Below are 20206 nucleotides of genomic sequence, written 5' to 3'. Positions count from 1 at the left end.
TGTTCAGTTCCCACCTATGAGTGAGAACATGTGGTGTTTGGTTTTCTGTTCTTGTGATAGTTTGCTAAGAATGATGGTTTCCAGCTGCATCCATGTCCCTACAAAGGATGCAAACTCATCCTTTTTTATGGCTGCATAGTATTCCATGGTGTATATGTGCCACATTTTCTTAATCCAGTCTGTCACTGATGGACATTTGGGTTGATTCCAAGTCTTTGCTATTGTGAATAGTGGACATTTTTCAAATGTGTTATTCTTCCACTCTAATCACCTAGGCTTCAAAATGTGACGCCTCCCTCCATATTCAGTGGTCAAGTCCTGCTCCTTTTGTGTGGTCTTCTAACTTGCCTCTCATCTTCTAGTCTCTCTTTCACTCCTCAAAATCATGTACACTACTGTTTTACTGATCTTCTGAAAGTACTGCTTTGATCATGTCTGTTGCCTATCAGGTCTCTCAGTCATTCAGCATTTACTGTGTACCAGATATGGTGCTAGGCTCTAGGACAGATACAAGGAATAAAGCTCACCTAGTTTTGAAGATGAAACGCCAGAGCACATGAGTACCAGTGAGTGTAATGGGCACCATATTAAAGTGCAAAAAAAAAAAAAAAAAAAAAGTTTGAACACAGGAGAGGCTGTCTTATGCAGTCTGGAAAGTTTCACAAAGGGTCTGACAAATGAATTTGGCCTTGAATAATAAATGGCTAGTGCCGGTTGGAAAGCTCTCCCAAGAAGTAAACATGGCAGGAGCAAAGACAAAGTGGCATGCAGGGATCCTCCTCATCTTCTCCACCATCCAGTCAGACCACTCCTGTATGCCAGGGCTCCCAACATTCATCTTTTGATCTAAACAGCTGTACAGCAAGGCTCAGTTATCACACATACCTACGATTATATTGTTCCTTTGTACTTAAATACTTTTCCTCTCTGCCATGTCAAACCCTACACCTCCTACAAAGCCAGCTCAGGTGCCACCTCATCTACCCTACCTTCTTTGATAAGGTCATTCATCAAGATCTGAATTCCCAGCTCTTTCTGGTATCATGATTTAGTGCTACAGTTTTCTACACCATTTGTTTGCCAATGACCTCAACCAGAAAGATCTTTGAGAGCAAGCCCCACCCACCTTACTTTTCTTTTCCTGTTTTTTTGTTTTTTTCTCTTTTTTTGAGACAGTCTTGCTCTGTTGCCCAGGTTGGAGTGCAGTGGCACAATCTCAGCTCACTGCAACCTCTGCCTCCCGGGGTTCAAACGATTCTCCCGTCTCGGCCTCCTGAATAGCTGGGATTACAGGCACGGACCACCGCCCAGCTAATTTTTGTATTTTTGGTAGAAATTGGGTTTTGTTATATTGGCCAGGCTGGTCTCAAACTCCCAACCTCAAGTGATCCACCCGCCTTGGCCTCTGAAAGTGCTGGGATTACAGGCGTGAGCCACCGTGCCTGGCCACCACCTTACTTTTCCACTTTCCTATTTTCATTTAAAATCTCCCCATACTGACTAGCCAAAGGCTGAGTGCACAGTCCATATATATTCATTAACCTTTCTGGAAGCAGTTAGATGACACAGCTATAGACTTTGAAAAAGGTATATCCTTTGGTTCACTAACTGCCTTTCTTAAGGAAAGGAGATGTTCAGGCATTTGTATACAAATATATTCATCATTGTTAATTATAATAAGAAAAATTGGAAACAAGCTTCTGTTCAAAATGGGAGAATGCTTAAATAAATTATAGATGAAATATGTAACATTAAAAATTACATTTGAAGAGCATGTAATGACATAGGAAAATGTTCATTATGTCATAGTAGAGAAAAAGCAGTAAACAAATTATTTCTAAAATATTATTCCAATTTTGTAACATACACACAAAGAAAGTCTGGCAAGAAACACAACTAATTATTAATATTAGTCATCTCTGGGTAGTACAATTACAGTCAATTTTTAACTTCTCATTTGTAATTTTTTGCCCTTTCCAAATTCTCTACAAAAATCACCCATTGCTTCCGTAATCAGAACACAAAGCACACCTATAAATGTTATTTTAAAACATATATATATATATACGTATACATATACTTGGTTATTCTGGGAACACAACAGGGAAATAATTATTGATTTACACATTCAGAACAAGAAGAAACTAGTTTAAAAATTAGCATGAATGTTTTAGTTTAAATAGATAGAATCCCTTGGCAATAAGAACAATTTATCAAGGGAACTTATTCTACTTATGAATGTCACATGGAAAAATTTCTGAAATGTTTTAAGTGTGAGCCCAAGATAATGATCTCTTGTGATACTTTTAGGTCCTAAGAATCTATCACTCTATTTTTGGACTTTTTCTCCTAAACGTAAAAATTTGTTTTTTCTTTTCCCTACTTTCAAGCTAACAAGTTACTCTTAAACTTTTTGAACCTATTTTTAACACATTTAAGGAATATACAATGTTTTAGATCTTTGAATTTGTTAAAGATAGACTTATAATTACCAAATTGAGATAAACCGTTTCTAAACTATAAAATATATAAACACAGTGTGTTATCATGTATGTGACACAATCATTACTTTTCCCTGGTGAGTTCCTTCAGGCAAAGGACTGCCTCAATCACCTTTGTAATCCTTGGTGCCTAGCACAGTGCCTGGCCACACACCAGGCTCTCACTAAATCTGTGAGAAATTGAGTAGAGAAGGATATGCACACCTACCACATCCACCAATTGAGATATTGCAAGTCCAAACTTTATTTTTATTTTGTCATTCAGGTGTTCCACAGGACGAACCCATCTTTCGTAGTCTTGAAATAAATCCTTAAGCAAACTATCTTCATGTTTTGCAATAGAAGAAGGTTCAGATAATCCTGTATAACAAATTTCTAAAAGTTAATGTACTGGCTTCTTTCCCACAGATCCCTATACTTTCAAACAAAAGTTCAAACCCAGGAGGCAAAGGTTGCAGTGAGCCAAGATCAGGCCACTGCACTCCAACCTGGGCCATAGAGAGAGATTGTTTCCAAAAAAAAAAAAAAAAATAGGAAAAAAAAAAAGTTCAGCATTATTAATAATGAACCAAACTACAACTTAGGCTATTATTAATGCAGCTTTTAAAATGAAATATTGACCGGGCGCAGTGGCTCACGCCTGTAATCCCAGCACTTTGGGAGGCTGAGGCGGGCAGATCACAAGGTCAGGAGATCGAGACCACGGTGAAACCCTGTCTCTACTAAAAATACAAAAAATTAGCCGGGCACGGTTGCGGGCGCCTGTAGTCCCAGCTACTCCTCCTGTAGTCCCAGCTACTCCGGAGGCTGAGGCAGGAGAATGGCGGGAACCCGGGAGGCGGAGCTTGCAGTGAGCCGAGATCGCGCCACTGCCCTCCAGCCAGGGAGACAGAGGGAGACTCCGTCTCAAAAAAAAATAATAATAATAAATAAATAAATAAATAAATAAAATGAAATATTAATATAAGTATTTCTGATCGAATAGGGACACTCTGGCTCAGATATGTCTTAAATTATACTGACTATGGAATATGCTGAGTTCCTTAAGAAACATTCAGTACTCAATACAGAATAATTTCAAATCTAAATAATAAAAGCTTTTAAATTGCCAGGGTGGCAGGAGTTATCTTGAAATTCTAAACCTAGAAAACAGATACACTAAAGCAAAGTTCATTTATCAATTATAAATGTTAAAATTGCTTTAATTTGCATACTTTTTTTTTTGAGACGGAGTCCCACCTGGTCTCCCAGGCTGGAGTGCAGTGGTGTGATCTCGGCTCATCACCACCTCTGCCACTGGGATTCAGGCAATTCTCCCACCTTAGCCTCCCGAGTTGCTGGAACTACAGGTATCCAACACCATGCCAGGCTAATTTTTGTATTTTCAGTAGAGACGAGGTTCCACCATGTTGGCCAGGATGGTCTTGAACTCCTGACCTTCGGTGATCTGCCCACCTCAGCCTCCCACAGTGCTGGGATCACAGATGTGAGCCACTGTGCCTGACCTTATTGGCATAATCTTAATATGAAATATATAAATATTGAGTGACTTATTTAGCTTTGACATACTTTGCTACTATATTTGTACAATATATTGTTATATTTGTATAAAACATTTGTATAAAACTGCTTTTTAGGGAATAAGGAAGGAAGAACTCAAAGATAGCAGATAGCATGCTGTCCTAGAAGCTAAATGAAGAAAATGTAGCAAGAAGGGTTGAGCCTCCCAATCTGTTGATGCTACTGGTGAGCCATGGAGAGGCAGCTGAGAACTGAGTGCTGGATTAGCAACATTGAGGTCGACAGTGAATCTAACAAACGCCATCTACGGGAAGAGAAGAGAGATGACTTGGAGTATGTTTAAGACAGAGTGTAAAGACAGGAATGACCTCTTTCAAAAGTTACACTGATATAGGGATACTGAGGATAAAGAGTCAAGAAAGGTTTATTTCAAGATTAGTAAGAAAATAAATAGGCGGTGGCTCATGTCTGTAATCCCAGCACTTTGGGAAGCCGAGGCAGACAGATTACCTGAGGTAAGGAGTTTGAGACCAATCTGGCCAACATGGTGAAATTCTGTCTCTACTAAAAACACAAAAATTAGTCAGGCATGGCAGCACACACCTGTAATCTCAGCTACTCAGGAGGCTGAGGCAGGAGAATAGGTTGAGTCCGGGAGACGGAGGTTGCAGTGAGCCTACAGTATGCCACTGCACTCTACGTGGCCAACAGAGCGAGACTCTGTCTCAAAACACAAATAAATAAATAAACGTATGTACGTATGTATGTTTGTGTGTGAATGTGAGCATGATTGGCTAAATAATTCACAAGGCCCAATGTAAAATGAAGAGGAGGAACTCGTGTTCAAAAATCAGGAAACATGTGCCATTAAATATACTAAAATAAACTTTTTTCTTCAAAAAAAATATATTTTAGGACCTAAGTTATTAAAAAAAACAAAAAAAGTCAAAATATAAAATGTTTTGGATACCATGGCCAAAGACTGGTTAGATTTGGGGATCACAGTTATGTTTATACTCCTACAGAGCTCGAATAAGCCTCTCTGAAGAAATGAGTTTTCAGTGTTCTCTGGCCTGGGATCACTTAAGGAAATGTGAAATGTATAAAATGCAAGCATGACATTTACTTAAGACTAATAATATTATGAAAAAAACCACTTTTACTTGAAACAAAAATGTCACTGGCTTATTAATCAGCAAATATACACACAAGGATTACAGTAGCTAGTGATGGTTCTTCTCCAACCTAAAAGAAATGGTTGGAGAGAAATTAACACTTTCACAAAATCTTCTCTTTATGATGACAGACCATGTTTTCCACGCAGAGATATGAACGAATACCCGGGTACTCTAGCTCGAGGAAACCTATTTCCCAGTTCTCCTTTGCTGCCTAGTTCTTCATAAATAACCTACTCCTCAAGAGTTTGTGTCCTGCTTCCCTGAATAACTAGTTTAATTTTTTTTAAATATTTATTTTATTTTTTATTTATTTATCTTGAGATGGAGTCTCACTCTGTCGCCCAGGCTGGAGTGCAGTGGTGTGATCTCGGCTCACTGCAACCTCCACCTCCTGGGTTCAAGTGATTCTCTGTCTCAGCCTCCCGAGCAGCGGGGACCACAGGTGCACTCCACCATGCCTGGCTAATTTTCGTATTTTTAGTAGAGATGGGGTTTCACCATACTGGTCAGGCTGGTCTTGAACTCCTGACCTTAGGTGTTCCACCCGCCTCAGCCTCCCAAAGTGCTGAGATTACAGGCATGAGCCACTGCCCCGGGCAGTAACTAGTTTAAGATACTTAGTTTAATCTACAAATACTATGGAGTTTGTGTGGTGACACCTGTAAATCTCCTTATGCTGAAATGCACAGCATTGAAGATATTTAGACTCATTCAGAAAATTATACACTAGAGTCATTCTTATTGTTTAAAAGCCATTAATTTTAGAGCTTCAAGTTAAAATAGCATTATTGAACCATTTCTCCTCTTCTAATCCTAATTATAGTCCCTGAAATAGCAAAAATTTAAGGGTTAAAAGATAAAAGTATTAATAAATAAAATCTTTTTTTATTTTATTTATTTTTTTATTTTTTTATTTTATTTATTTTTAGGACACAGGGTCTCTGTCACTCAGGCTGGAGTGCAATGGTGCAATCTTGGCTCACTGCAGCCCTCGACCTCCTGGGCTCAAGCGATCCTTCCACCTCAGCCTCCTGAGTAACTGGGACCACAGTCATGCACCACAACTGGCTAATTTTTTATTTTTTGGTAGAGATGGGGTTTCACTATGTTGCCCAGACTGGTCTTAAATTCCTCCTGAGCTCAAGCAATCTGCCTGCCTCTGCCTCCCAAAGTGCTGGGATTACAGGTGTAAGCCACTGCACCCAGCCTAAAATGTCTTTCAATAGCATCTAAGGAACTTTTGCCTGAGTGGGGAAAAAACTAGCTTGAATTGCTATCTCAAATCTTGTTTGAAAGAAAGTAGACAGGGCATAAATAAAATACTAAATTAATCTCAACATTCTACCTAATGAGAATCTTCAAGATACTGCTTTGTGAATATCTTCGCAATACATCCCATACTAGAAATACCATTTTCTTATGACATTTTATAGCAGTATCTGGTGCAAATGTCAAAGGTATTTTAGCATAAAACCTTGATAGTGCACTTAAATTCTTAGCAGTCATGCTTTTTTATCTGGCTGTAAATGTTTTAAGTTTACACTGTTCACAAACCTCAGCATGTTAAAAAGGAGACAATCCAATGCATCCCCTCATTTTACAAATCAGGATATATGTATGACCAGAAGGGTTGCTGCTACAGAGTTCATTAACTGCAGAGCTCTGAGGGGCACCCTTGGCTTCATGCTCTTGTCATAATAACATCTTCCATCTGTGACAACTTCCTAGATTAACCTAATGAATGCCACACCCCCGATAGCTCTAGCCCACGTTGATGTTTACTTATTCATTAATTTAACAAACATCACACAGGCACTGGGAACATACTGGTAAACAAAACAGACAACATCGACATTTACAGTCCAGTAGGAAAGACTGACACTATATGTGAGCTAAATTCTAAATAAACTGAATTAAATGGAAAAGTTCTTTTTAAAGGTTGTTTTAAATAGTTAACATTTGCTCATCCTATTCAAAATGAACATTTTTCTGGCATCGCTATAGCACTACATATAGGCTGATGACAGTAATTGCTTTTTTTTTTTTTTTTTTGAGACTGGGTCTCGCCCTGTCACCCAGACTGGAGTGCAGTGGCGCCATCATGGCTCACTGCAGCCTGAAACTCCTGGACTCAAGCAATCGTCCCACCTCAGCCTCCCTCCTATCTCAAGCTCCCACACAGCTGGAACTACAGGCATGTTCCACCACACCCAGCTAATTTCTTTATTTTTTGTAGAGACAGGGTCTCTTTTTGTAGCTCAGGTTAGGCTGGTCTGAACTCTTGGGTTCAAGCAATCCTCCTGCCTTAATCTCCCAAAGTGCTATAAGATTCACCACGCCCGGCCTTATTACATTATTACATTTTAATTTTCTTCCCCTTTCTTGTCTTAAAAATTGTTGACTAGGGGCGGGCGCGGTGGCTCACACCTGTAATCCTAGCACTTTGGGAGGCCGAGGTGGGCGGATCATGAGATCAGGAGATCGAGACCATCCTGGCTAACACGGTGAAACCCTGTCTCTACTAAAAATACATAAAATTAGCCGGGCTGGTGGTGGGCGCCTATAGTCCCAGTTACTCAGGAGGCTGAGGTAGGAGAATCGCTTGAACCTGGGAGGCGGAGCTTGCAGTGAGCCAAGATTGCGCCACCGCACTCCAGCCTGGATGACAGAGCGAAACTCCATCTCAAAAAAAAAAAAAAAGTTGACTTGGGCCAGGCGCAGTGACTCACGCATGTAATCCCAGCACTTTGGGAGGCCGAGGCAAATGGATCACTTGAGGCCAGGAGTTCGAGACCAGCCCGGCCAACATGGCAAAACCCTACTAAAAACACAAAAATGAGCTGGGCGTGTAGTGCGCGCCTGTGGTCCCGGCTACTAGGGAGGCTGAGGTACGAGGATCTATTGAACCCGGGAGGCAGAGGTTGCAGTGAGTCAAGATTGTGCCACTGCACTCCAGCCAGGGAGACAGAGAGAGACCCTATCTCAAAAACAACAACAACAAAAACAAACAAAACAAAAAACTTGATTTAAAAAGATCCCTTACATCAAAAGGATATACAACCCAGAGAAAATATCTGCAAATCATATATCTGATAGGGGACTTGTATCTAAAATATATAAAGAACTATTATAAAAATCAATAATAAAAAGATTCAATAATCCAATTTCTAAATGGGCAAGAGATCTAAATTAACTTAGACATTTCCCCAATGAAAGGCCAGTAAATATATGAAAAGATGCTCAACACCTTTAGCCATCAGGAAAACACAAATCAATACCACAATGAAATAGCACTTCATACCTAGTAGGACTGGCTATAACCAAAAAGACAGATAAGTTACTCAACTTTGCAGATGACTTTTCTTCATCTGTAACATAGGTATAAAAAAAGTACCTCCCTTATAAGGTTACTGTAAGGATTAGCTAAAAGTATAGATATAAGTGCCAGCACAGGGTCGTTCTTATTCTTCCATAAATGATTGCAAAAGTAATGGTAACCGACAGACCAACAAAGATTGTCTCCAGACAGTCCTAGCCAATGGAACTTTGCAAAAATACAAAGGAAGAATGTGCTTGTGGCATTAGGTACTCTTTTTGTTTTTTTGAGACGGAGTCTCGCTCTGTGGCCCAGACTGGAGTGCAGTGGCCGGATCTCAGCTCACTGCAAGCTCTGCCTCCCGGGTTTACGCCATTCTCCTGCCTCAGCCTCCCGAGTAGCTGGGACTACAGGCGCCTGCCACCTCGCCCGGCTAGTTTTTTGTATTTTTTAGTAGAGACGGGGTTTCACCTTGTTAGCCAGGATGGTCTCGATCTCCTGACCTTGTGATCTGTCCGTCTCGGCCTCCCAAAGTGCTGGGATTACAGGCTTGAGCCACCGCGCCCGGCCTAGGTACTCTTAACATAGTGCAATGATGGGTCACTATAAAGCTTTCCTCAAGTCTCTATTCTTGAAACCAAATAATAGTAATTATAATACAACATGCTAATAGCATATAAACCACATATCTCAGAAAAACAAAGGAAACCAAGCAGTGAAGCACACTAAAAATAGGATAAGAACAAAAAAACAATTTAATGGGATAATTCTTCTAAAGTAGTTAAAAGTACAGCTGCTAAGAGAAAAACTAAGCTGAATACCTAACAAAAGTATAAATGTGTATAGAGTAATATCACTAACACTTTTATATATTTATATTTTGGTTTTACAAATTCAATTTTAACTCTATCATTCATTGCCTAAAGTTTGAGGAACTGGGAGAATGACATTTAAAAAAAAAATCACAGTCAAATCGTTTGGTGAAACCACATTTATTTTCAAAGAAATGTAACCTTGCTTCTTAGTTTTAGTATGGTGGAAAGGAAAGGACACAGAACTGCAAAGCTGAAAACCTTAATTTGAATACTTGGCACCATTGATTAGCTGTTAACCTCCATAACCCACTTTTTTTTTTTTTAGACAGGGTCTCACTCTGTCGCCCAAGCTGGAGTACAGCGCACGATCTTGGCTCACTGTAGTCTCGATCTCCTGGGCTCAAGCAATCCTCCTGCCTCAACCTCCCGAGTAGCTGGGATGTCAGGCATGCACCACCATGCCCAGCTAATTTTTCTGTATTTTTCTGTAGAGACGTTGCTCAGGCTGGTCTTGAACTCCTGAGCTCAACAAATCCACCTGCCTCGGCCTCCCAAAGTGCTGGGATTCCAAGTGTGAGCCACCGCGTCTGGCCCATAATTGTCTAGCCCATATAAAATAAGGATATCTGTTAGCAATATGTCAATAATTGTTAAATGGGTATGGCAACAACTTTTTAATTCATTACATTGGACCATTCTTGTGAACATTTTTATTTTTCCATTATAAAACATTAGTACAAAGGAGAACCTCTGCTTATCTGCTTCACTCTCATCTGGATCAAATGAAATAAAGTACATTATCTTACTATGTTGGGTAGTGTCTAAGTAGTTTAAGTTTTTTTAAAAAATCTTCTTCACTAAATATAGTATGTAGCCAAAAAGATACCTGAGGATTTTTTTTTTTTTTTTTTTGAGACGGCGTTTCGCTCCCGTTGGCCAGTCTGGAGTTGCATTGGTGTAATCTCGGCTCGCTGCAACCTCCACCTCTCGGGTTCAAGCAATTCTCCTGCCTCAGTATACTGAGTAGCTGGGACTACAGGCATGAGTCACCACACCTGGCTAATTTTGTATTTTTAGTAGAGACGGGGTTTTTCCATGTTGGTCAGGCTGGTCTCGAACTGCTGACCTCAGGTGATCCATCCGCCTGTCTTGGCCTCCCCCTGAGGGAGCATGGTGGCTCAACACCTGTAATCCCAGCACTTTGGGGGGCCGAGGTGAGCGGATCACAAGGTTAGGAGTTTGAGACCATCCTGGCCAACATGGTGAAACCCTGTCTCTACTAAAAACACAAGCAAAAAAATTAGCCAGGTGTGGTGGCACACACCTGTAGTCCCAGCTACTCAGGAGGCTGAAGCAGAAGAATCGCTTGAACCTGGGGGGTGGAGGTTGCAGTGAGCCAAGATTGTGCCACTGCACTCCAGCCTGGGTGACAGAGTGAAACTCTGTCAAAAAAAAAAAAAAAAAATTCTAGGAACATTTGATAGTGCTTTGCTCTGGCATTTTTCCATGAAGAATCATGATTTTCTTATCAAAAGGTAATGATTTGGAAAAAAAAGTCAACCAACATAGTCAGCAGCCAAATGTGGATATTAGCAGTCTTTAGCCAACCTGCAGATAAAAACAGACATTAACTATAATTTTAAGTTTCTGCCATAAATTATTCTTAAAGATTTAGCATCTGCTACAACTTAGCCACACTAGAGCCTAATGTGATATCTCGTTCAATTCATTCATTAATTCAACAAATGTCAACTAGCTGCTTACTGTGCCAACCTCTGTGCCAGATACCGGAGGGAGAGCAGAAAACAAAGACCTGGTGCTGTCTTCCCGGGGTACAAACTTGCACATTTATTTACCTTATTATATCATACTTGTAATTCTATGGCTATGCAAACTACCCCCCACAGTGAGAATGGTGCCCCTGCCACTGCACAGTGCATCATCTGCATATTCCAATACCACTGCAGCTCTGGAGTCTAACACAGGATTTCTCAACTGGGCACTACTAACATTTTGGGCTGGACAATTCTTTGTTGTGGAGGGCTGTCTTGTGCCCTGTATGTTTAGCAGCATCCCTGGCTTCTACCCACTAGACATATCACCACCCCACGTGACAACCAATTGTGTCTCCAGACATTGCCAAATGTTGGTGAGCGGGGAGCAAAACTGACCCTTTTTGCAAACCACTGTTGTAACACTAGTAGCTAATAAGCAGCAGCAGTAGACCTCGGACCCAGATTTATTTTGGTTTTTCTCAAAATAATGCTATAATTGCAAAAGTAATGTGTGATCACTGTCAAAATTCAAATCCAGAAGCTCATAAAGAGTAAGAATTCTGGCCAGGCGTGGTGGCTCACGCCTGTAATCCCAGCACTTTGGGAGGCCGAGGTGGGCGAATCATGAGGTCAGGAGATCGAGACCATCCTGGCTAACAAGGTGAAACGCTGTCTCTACTAAAAACACAAAAATTAGCCGGGCATGGTGGCAGGTGCCTGTAGTCCCAGCTACTGGGGAGGCTGAGGCAGGAGAATGGTGTGAACCCGGGAGGCAGAGCTTGCAGTGAGTCGAGATCTCACCACTGCACTCCAGCCTGGGTGACAGAGCGAGACTCCGTCTCAAAAAAAAAAAAAAGAGTAAGAATTCTCCCTCTCCTCCTCTCCTTCCCCTTCCCTCCAAGGGTAACCATTGTTAATTTTGATGTGTAGATATTTTAAATTACATGCATGCTCACTCACACATGGAAACATGTTTTCCTCTAAGTTCTGCAACTTGTTTTTTTCATTCAATACTATATACCAGCCGGGTGTGGTGGTTCACGCCTGTACTCAATCCCAGCACTTTGGGAGGCTGAGGCAGGGGATCACCTGAGGTCAGGAGTTCAAGACCAGCGTGACCAACGTGGATAAACCCTGTCTCCACAAAAATACAAAATTAGCCAGACTGGTGATGCATGCCTGTAATCCCAGCTACTTGGGAGGCTGAGGCAGGAGAATTGCTTGAACCCGGGAGGCAGAGGTTGCGGTGAGCCGAGATCATGCCGCTGCACTCCAGCCTGGGAAACAAGAGCGAAATTCCATCTCAAAACAAAACAAAACTGTATAAATTATATACCAGTAGATGTCCAACCATCTTCAGTCTTCCTTCATAAGCTGCAAAGTGATCTTCATTATGGGTGCATCAGACTTTATTTAAGATTTCATCACTGATTGGCATTTATACTCTTCAGTTTTTAGTTATTTCTAATAATGCTACAACGGGAAAAATGCTATAATTAACAAATCTCTTTTTCCATACTGATGCAAAGATTTCTATAGCAATGATTCTCGGAAGTAAAACTGCTGAGTCAAGGGGATGCACATTTTAAATCTTGCTAGGTGCTGCCAATAGCTTCCTTTTCTTCTTCACAGGCTGCCATAAGAAGGAAATAAGATAACATATCTAAAAAAGATTTGAAGAGTGATGTATATTATACCTCCCCAATTAATAATCAAGGCATTCCTGGAGCAGTTAATTTACCCCTGAAGTCTCCTTGTATCTTTTTATAAGTTAGCAAAAAGTGACTTGTACTCTTTTGAAAAAAAAAAATCCTCTTTGCAGCAGTCCTAGGAGGGCTATTTTAAGCAACGGCAAGATAAAGCAGTGAACAGGGAAAATGCGTACTATATTCAACATTTTCCATGTGACAAACAAGAATGCTTACCAATCATTAAGTATTACAGATAAATATAGAGGGATTTTTTTTCACTCTAGGATTTTCATTATATTTTATGTTGATTTTTATCACAGAATTATAAGATAAAGTTACACTGCAACTGCTATGCTTTAGTAAACTTAATATCTTACCCTGACTCTCAGAACACTTGCAGTAAGAAAATGAATGACCTTAGGTGGTATTAATTTAGGTGCAGTCAATAGTTCTCAAGGAGACGAGACAACTTGCACACTTAAAAAAAAACGCTGAGCATCATCAGATCAAGTAAATGCAGAGTTCATTATCTTAACTTGGGGCTATAAATCTCTCAACAGGCAATAAATATGTATTACGAGCTAGTATATTTACAGTATTATGGAATAAAACACCTAATGGTGCATGAGGTTGCCTGTATGACCTTGAAAAGACGCTTGCAAATTTCCCCCTTAGAGATGTCCAATTAGGAATGAATACTAAGCACTGGAAAAAAATATGGAAAAGTGAAGACAGTTGCTTTGTTAAGACAGCAGGATAATGCTTGTTTTCTTAGATTCTATTAACCTTTCGTTGTTTGGGCTACAATTCACTGTAAACTCACTACTTTCATAATTACTTTCATCAGCTTCCCTTGAGAGTTTACCCAATTGGTATGAATGTGGAATTTTCTATAACCTTGCTATTTAATTGTGATACATTGACTCAACAGTATTCATATCACCTGGGAGCTTGTTAGAAATGCAGAGTCTCAGGCCCTGCTTCTGACCTACTGGATCAGCGTCTGCATTCTCAGGGAATTCCTGTGTGCATCTAAGTTTCAGAAGCCCTGGTCAACAAGACCTAGAGAAGTGGCTCTCAAGGGGTAGGGAATGTGAAGCACAATTTTGCCCCCAGGGCACATCTGACAATGTCTGGAGACATTTTTCAGTGGGTGCTACTGGCATCTCATGGTTAGAAAACAGTATGCTGCTAAACAGCCTACAAGGCACAGGACGCCCCCTCTCTGACAACAAAGAATTATCCAGTACAAAATTTCAGAGGTTGAGAAATCCTGACCTAGAGGAAAGAGTTTTGCCTAATTCCATATATATATATAGTTGACTGTAAAATAAAAATGAAAATAAAACCAGAGAAAAATAAAACCTAAAAGTTCATATCATCTTTTTTGTCAGAATTCAAATATTCATATTTAACTTCTATTTTTACTGGTAAAAGGCTATATTTTATAATCACACTTTGGAAGAGAAGAGCATGAAGTCACTGAATGAAACACAATAGAAGGGGCTGGACATGGTGGCTCATGCCTGTAATCCCGGCACTTTGCGAGGCCAACATGGGCGGATCATTTGAGGCCAGGAGTTCAAGACCAGCCTGGCCAACATGGTGAAACCCCGTCTTTACTAAAATAAATAAATAAATAAACAAATAAATAAAGCTGGGTGTGGTGGTACACACCTGTAATCTCAGCTACTTGGGAGGCTGAGGCACAAGAATCGTTTGGACCCAGGAGCCAGAGGTTGCAGTGAGCCAAGATCACACCACTATACTCCAGCCTGGGTGACAGAGCAAGACTCTGCCTCAGTAAAAATAATAAATAAATAAACACAGTAGGACAAACAACATCATGTTTCCTCAAAAGGAGAACAAAACATCTAAATTAACATTTTTCATCATAGAACAGAAAAGGATAATTTTAAACAATCCTTTCCATCATGTTGTCACTATAAAACTATACACAGGCCAGGCGCAGTGGCTCAAGCCTGTAATCCCAACACTTTTGGAGGTCGAGGCAGGCAGATCACCAGAGGTCAGGAATTCGAGACCAACCTGGCCAAAATGGAGAAACCCCATCTCCACTAAAAATACAAAAATTAGCCAGGCATGGTGGCACATGCCTGTAATCTCAGCTACTCGGGAGGCTGAGGCAGGAGAATCACTTGAACCCAGAGGCAGAGATTGCAGTGAGACAAGATCATGCCACTGCATTCCAGCCTGGGTGACAGAGTGAGACTGTCTCCAAAAAAAAAAAAAAAACACACACACACTATACCCATGCTGTTCTGTGGAACAGATGTCTAAAGAAACAAATTCCAGGCCGGGCGCGGTGGCTCAAGCCTGTAATCCCAGCACTTTGGGAGGCCGAGACGGGTGGATCACGAGGTCAGGAGATCGAGACCATCCTGGCTAACACGGTGAAACCCCGTCTCTACTAAAAAATACAAAAAACTAGCCAGGCGAGGTGGCGGGCGCCTGTAGTCCCAGCTACTCGGGAGGCTGAGGCAGGAGAATGGCGTAAACCCGGGAGGCGGAGCTTGCAGTGAGCTGAGATCCAGCCACTGCACTCCAGCCTGGGAGACAGAGCGAGACTCCATCTCAAAAAAAAAAAAAAAAGAAACAAATTCCAAACTTCTTTCAAAAACAATTCCAGGCCAGGCGCAGTGGCTCACATCTGTAATCCCAGCACTTGGGAGTCTGAGGCAGGTGGGTCAGACTCTGTCTCAAAAAAAAAAAAAAAAAAAAAACAATTCCAGTATTTAACAACTCTAACTGTAGACATGCTTGTTTAAGAGTGAACTTAAACTATCATCTGATAATTTAATTCCAATGCTTTGAGAAGAAAAATAATGCTCTTAGAAAAAAAATGTTCTGTACCGAAATTACTGAACTAAAAACTTCAAGTCCTAATTATAAAAAATTACTTGCTAGATCTAATTTGTAGATTATAGGTTGAAAAAAATGCTATTTTTTATAAGCAAATTTTTATTTCAGAAACCCTCTGAAGCCCAAGAATTAATGATCTGGGGCATTAATTCCTTTATATCAATGCTGATATTTTTCCTTTTCTATTTTTTTTTTATTATTATACTTTAAGTTCTGCATAACAAACAACATGCAGGTTTGTTACATATGTATACATGTGCCATGTTGGTGTGCTGCACCTGTTAACCCATCATTTACATTAGGTATATCTCCTAATGTTATCCCTCCCCCCAACCACCCCACAACAGGCCCCTGTGTGTGATGTTCGCCACGCTGTGTCCAAGTGTTCTCATTGTTCAATTCCCACCTATGAGTGAGAACATGCGGTGTTTGGTTTTCTATCCTTGCGATAGTTTGCTCAGAATGATGGTTTCTAGCTTCATCCATGTTCCTACAAAGGACATGAACTCATCCTTAAAAAATGCTATTCTTACAATTGACTGAAAACCTCAGAGTTTAGCCCATATGCTACATTAATAAATACAGGTACATCTGCAATGTATCAGGAAATACACAGACAAATGAAATCCTGCCCTCCAGTTGCTCAGTCTAGTTCATAGAGCATATTTAGTATTTCCTGGAAATCAAAATAATTTTAAATTGCAAATTAAATTGTGTATAAAGTTTATGTAAGGACATACATAACAAAAGTAAAACTGACAGTCACTATGTGTGTACTTCTGTTAGCTTCTGAAAATGTTAATGAAAATGACTAAAGGTGAGAGGAAAAAAATCTTTGATAGCTCTCATTTTGTACTAATTATTTTATTTTCCTATTTTATTTTCAGCCACTACATATACTAATTAAGTTTCAACCATTTAAAATGTCACATAGCGTGCAGTCACAAAAAAGAATGAGTTCATGTCCTTTGCAGGGACACGGATGAAGCTGGAAACCATCATTCTCAGCAAACTAACACAGGAACAGAAAACCAAACACCGCATGTTCTGGGAGTTGAACAATGAGAATACATGGACACAGGGAGGGGAATATCATACACCGGGGTCTGCCGGGAGGTTGGGGGCAAGGGGAGGGAGAGCATTAGGACAAATACCTGATGCATGCAGGGCTTAAAACCTAGATGAGAGGTTGATAGGTGCCGCAAACTACCATGGTACATGTATACCTATGTAACAAACCCGCACATTCTGCACATGTATCCCAGAACTTAAAGTAAAATTTTAAAAAAATTTAAAAAATAAAATGTCACACAGTTAAGAAATATGACCATCAGCTTTAAAATGTCACATAGCTAAGAAATATAATTAGATAGTTAATGATTATCTAACTTCCATAATCACTGTCCCAATCACAGGTCAGTTTAAAATGCTTGTATTATCTTAATGTACTAGTTCATTATACTTTATTATACTTTAATTGTCTCCCGAGCCACTCTCCACAGCTCTGTGACTGTTCATCAGTCAAATAATGCCTGCTGGCTGTCTAGATATTCTCTTTACCTGGGGACTGGCTCACAGAAAACCATAGAGAAAGGTTACTATTAAGAACCTAAGACGAATATGAAAACAATAAACTGTAAAAATAAAGATAATTATACTTGAACTTAAAAAACTTAAAGTTGACTTAAAAAACATCTACTACCGCCCTTTCATTTTAAAGAGAGAGAAATAAAGAATTAGCAAGGTCAAGTAATACATCCAAGGAAACACAGACAGTGAGTGGCAGGTCTCCTATTTCCAGACAGTACTTTCAACCACCCACATGCAATGACAGCTGTACACAAATGCATATTAACAGTTAAGAGCAAGTGTGCAATTACATCATCTATTCAATATCACTTTGTTCTTCAAGATGATCACTTCTAAGAGCACATAGAATCTTACAATTTACGAGGTGGAAGGGAGAATCCTTTTTTTTTTTTTTTTTTTGAGACGGAGTCTTGCTCTGTTGCCCAGGCTGGAGTGCAGTGGCTGGATCTCAGCTCACTGCAAGCTCCGCCTCCCGGGTTCACGCCATTCTCCTGCCTCAGCCTCCCGAGTAGCTGGGACTACAGGCGCCCGCCACCTCGCCCGGCTAATTTTTTGTATTTTTTAGTACAGACGGGGTTTCACCGTGTTAGCCAGGATGGTCTCGATCTCCTGACCTTGTGATCCGCCCGTCTCGGCCTCCCAAAGTGCTGGGATTACAGGTTTGAGCCACCGCGCCCGGCCGGAAGGGGGAATCCTTTAAGGGCCCCTCACCAAACAGATGGGGAAACTAATATCCAGAGAGGTAATACTGTTCCACTCCTTCCTTCCGCAAACCTTCACTGGGCTCCTACAGTAAGGTAGGTGTTGGGGATACAAAGATAAACAAGAATCACAGTTCTTAAGGAGCTCACGTGGAACAAGGAGGAAACATAAGTGCAATACAACCAGATGGTTATTATGCGAGAGATATTAACTAAGTGGGGCAGAAAGCAGGAACTAATCAATTTCACTTTGTTACTGAACACCACGCATGAAGGGAGATAGCTATTTACACTATTTAACGCTTGGCTACAGTATTTTATATTGAAAGAAATGAAACAGATTTTTAAAGTTCAATTTCATCAAAAGGGGTAGAGAACTACCATTTTCTCGAGTGTCAGACACTGTGCCTGGCATTTTATATGCATTATTTAATCCTCAAAAGAACTCTGAGAGGAAAGCACGATTACCCCCATTTCTTAAAGAAGGAAAAGAGCTGAGAAAAGTTTGTCCAGGCAGGATGCACCAGAGCCATAATTTAAATGCCTGGCTCCAACATCACATTCCTTTCTTTCTGTTTAACTCTCTCTGCCCAGGATTCTCTTAATTTGTTTAAATCACCCTCCATCTTATTTATCTTCGGTCTACACTAAGCAATACATCCTGCAATGACTTATTCTAGTCTTATTACTTCCTAAAATCAGGAGCCATAGATTAAAAACCTTAACAAAGGAAAGGCAAGAAAAGGTTCTTGCAATATTTCCCCTATTTAAGAAACTCACTCATAAAACCTGAAATACAGACATAGTGAACTTCTGCAATCATATCTTGCTTAACGGATGCTTAGCTTTTCTGTGTTTAGATCATACCATAGCTGCTACACAAACGTATTTTTCTTCAAAGTATTGAGAGAACTGACTCTAAAACTTTCCCAGGCACTTGAAATATGTGGGACTACGCGATTTCTTTTGTTGTTTCCATTCCTGTCCAAAACCTCTTGAAAAACATCAGGCTGAAAAAAGCTGTGCTCTAAGGAGCCAGTGAGGAAATTTGGATGCAAACGATTAGCCCAGAAGCCAGGCAAGTCGGCCGCCTAGCCTGCTACAACACACACTTTTCATCTCCAGAGAAAGGAAAGGTTTTCAAATGCTGCCGTGGGTGGGGGACAGGAATTGGGGAAGAGGAGGGCAGGAGGTGGAAGGTAAGTCCCAACCCCTAGAATAAAACCCAGAGTCTCTATATCCCGTGAATAGGCAACAAAGTGGTAAGCCTGGCTGCCACCACGACAGGAAAGCCCTACTGGACAACAGCGGCATCTTTTACTGAAAAAGTTGTGTGAAAGTACACGCTAAGCCAGCCTCCTAGTCTCCAGCGATGCAGGTCGTGGAACAACAACGAAAACCCACCCAAGTGGCCTTTTCTCTGCATTTAAAGGAGCAAATCTGGGCATTTAAACTGAAACCTCACTCCAAGCCACCAGGAGAAAAAAACCCACCTCGCCTCGCAACCAGGTTTTCCGGCGGCTGTGGCTTGGCGGCTTCCTGGGCACCGCGGTTGGGGGCCGAGCCAGTGCCCGCTCTGGCCCGCGGCCCCCCGCCCCGCCCCCCCGCCGCCCGGGCTTACCTCCCTGCGCGCCGCCCGCCGCGCCCGCCAGACCGCAGCACCCCGCGACCAGCTGGACCAAGAGCAGCAGGCGGAGCGCGCGGGGCCCAGAGCCCCGCGCCGCCATCGCCCCGGGCCCGCGCGGGACCGCGGGCAGCCGCCTCTCGACCGCCGTGCGGGGAACGCGGACTCTTGGGGGATGGAGCACCAAGTGTGAGTCGTGAGAGAAAACGAGGGCAGACGCAGCAGAGGCGCCGCTCCGCTCCTCAGATCCCGCCGGGACAGCAGCCTCAGCCTAGCAGCTTCAGGCGGGCTCGGGACGCGTGTAGAAACTCGCGGCGCCTGGCCCCGCCCAGAACCACCCCGGCACCGCCCCTGTTTTCTCTTGCCCCGCCCAATCCCCCGCCTTGTTCCTTCTGGCCCTGTCCGGTCTACTCATAGCCCCGCCTCCGATCCCCACCAGGCCTTTCCCCCCACCCCCGGCCCCGCCTGTGGCCCAACCCTGTCTGCTCCTAGCTCCTCCTTTTCCACCCCTGACCCCGCCCCATCGCCCTGGCCCCCGCCTCCAGGCCCTCCTTCTGGCAGGTGCGACCTGCAGCAGAGTTCCAGGAAGGCAAGGACTCTAGGCTGGCATC

The 20206-nt window shown here is 41.7% G+C and overlaps 1 protein-coding gene across 4 annotated transcripts in view; it reads right to left on the bottom strand.

Annotated features, from left to right (window-relative positions):
* The window catches only part of CHRNA5 (cholinergic receptor nicotinic alpha 5 subunit), a 41054-nt gene extending 21156 nt beyond the window's left edge, over positions 1-19898 (bottom strand). For 3 of the 4 annotated variants that reach the window (XM_023195703.2, XM_023195706.2, XM_023195705.2), the window contains exons 1-2: positions 19593-19898; positions 2710-2861 (exon numbers count right to left, since the gene is read on the bottom strand). In XM_023195703.2, the coding sequence (XP_023051471.1) occupies positions 2710-2861; positions 19593-19698 (258 nt within the window). In that variant the 5' untranslated portion in view covers positions 19699-19898. The remainder of the gene's footprint in view (positions 1-2709; positions 2862-19592) is intronic. The other variant, XM_023195707.2, reaches the window with a different exon arrangement.
* Positions 19899-20206: the final 308 nt, after the last annotated feature.

This window comes from Piliocolobus tephrosceles, chromosome 6 (assembly GCF_002776525.5).
Source record: "Piliocolobus tephrosceles isolate RC106 chromosome 6, ASM277652v3, whole genome shotgun sequence".
Taxonomy (NCBI): domain Eukaryota; kingdom Metazoa; phylum Chordata; class Mammalia; order Primates; family Cercopithecidae; genus Piliocolobus; species Piliocolobus tephrosceles.
This window is presented reverse-complemented; position numbering and strand designations above follow the sequence as displayed.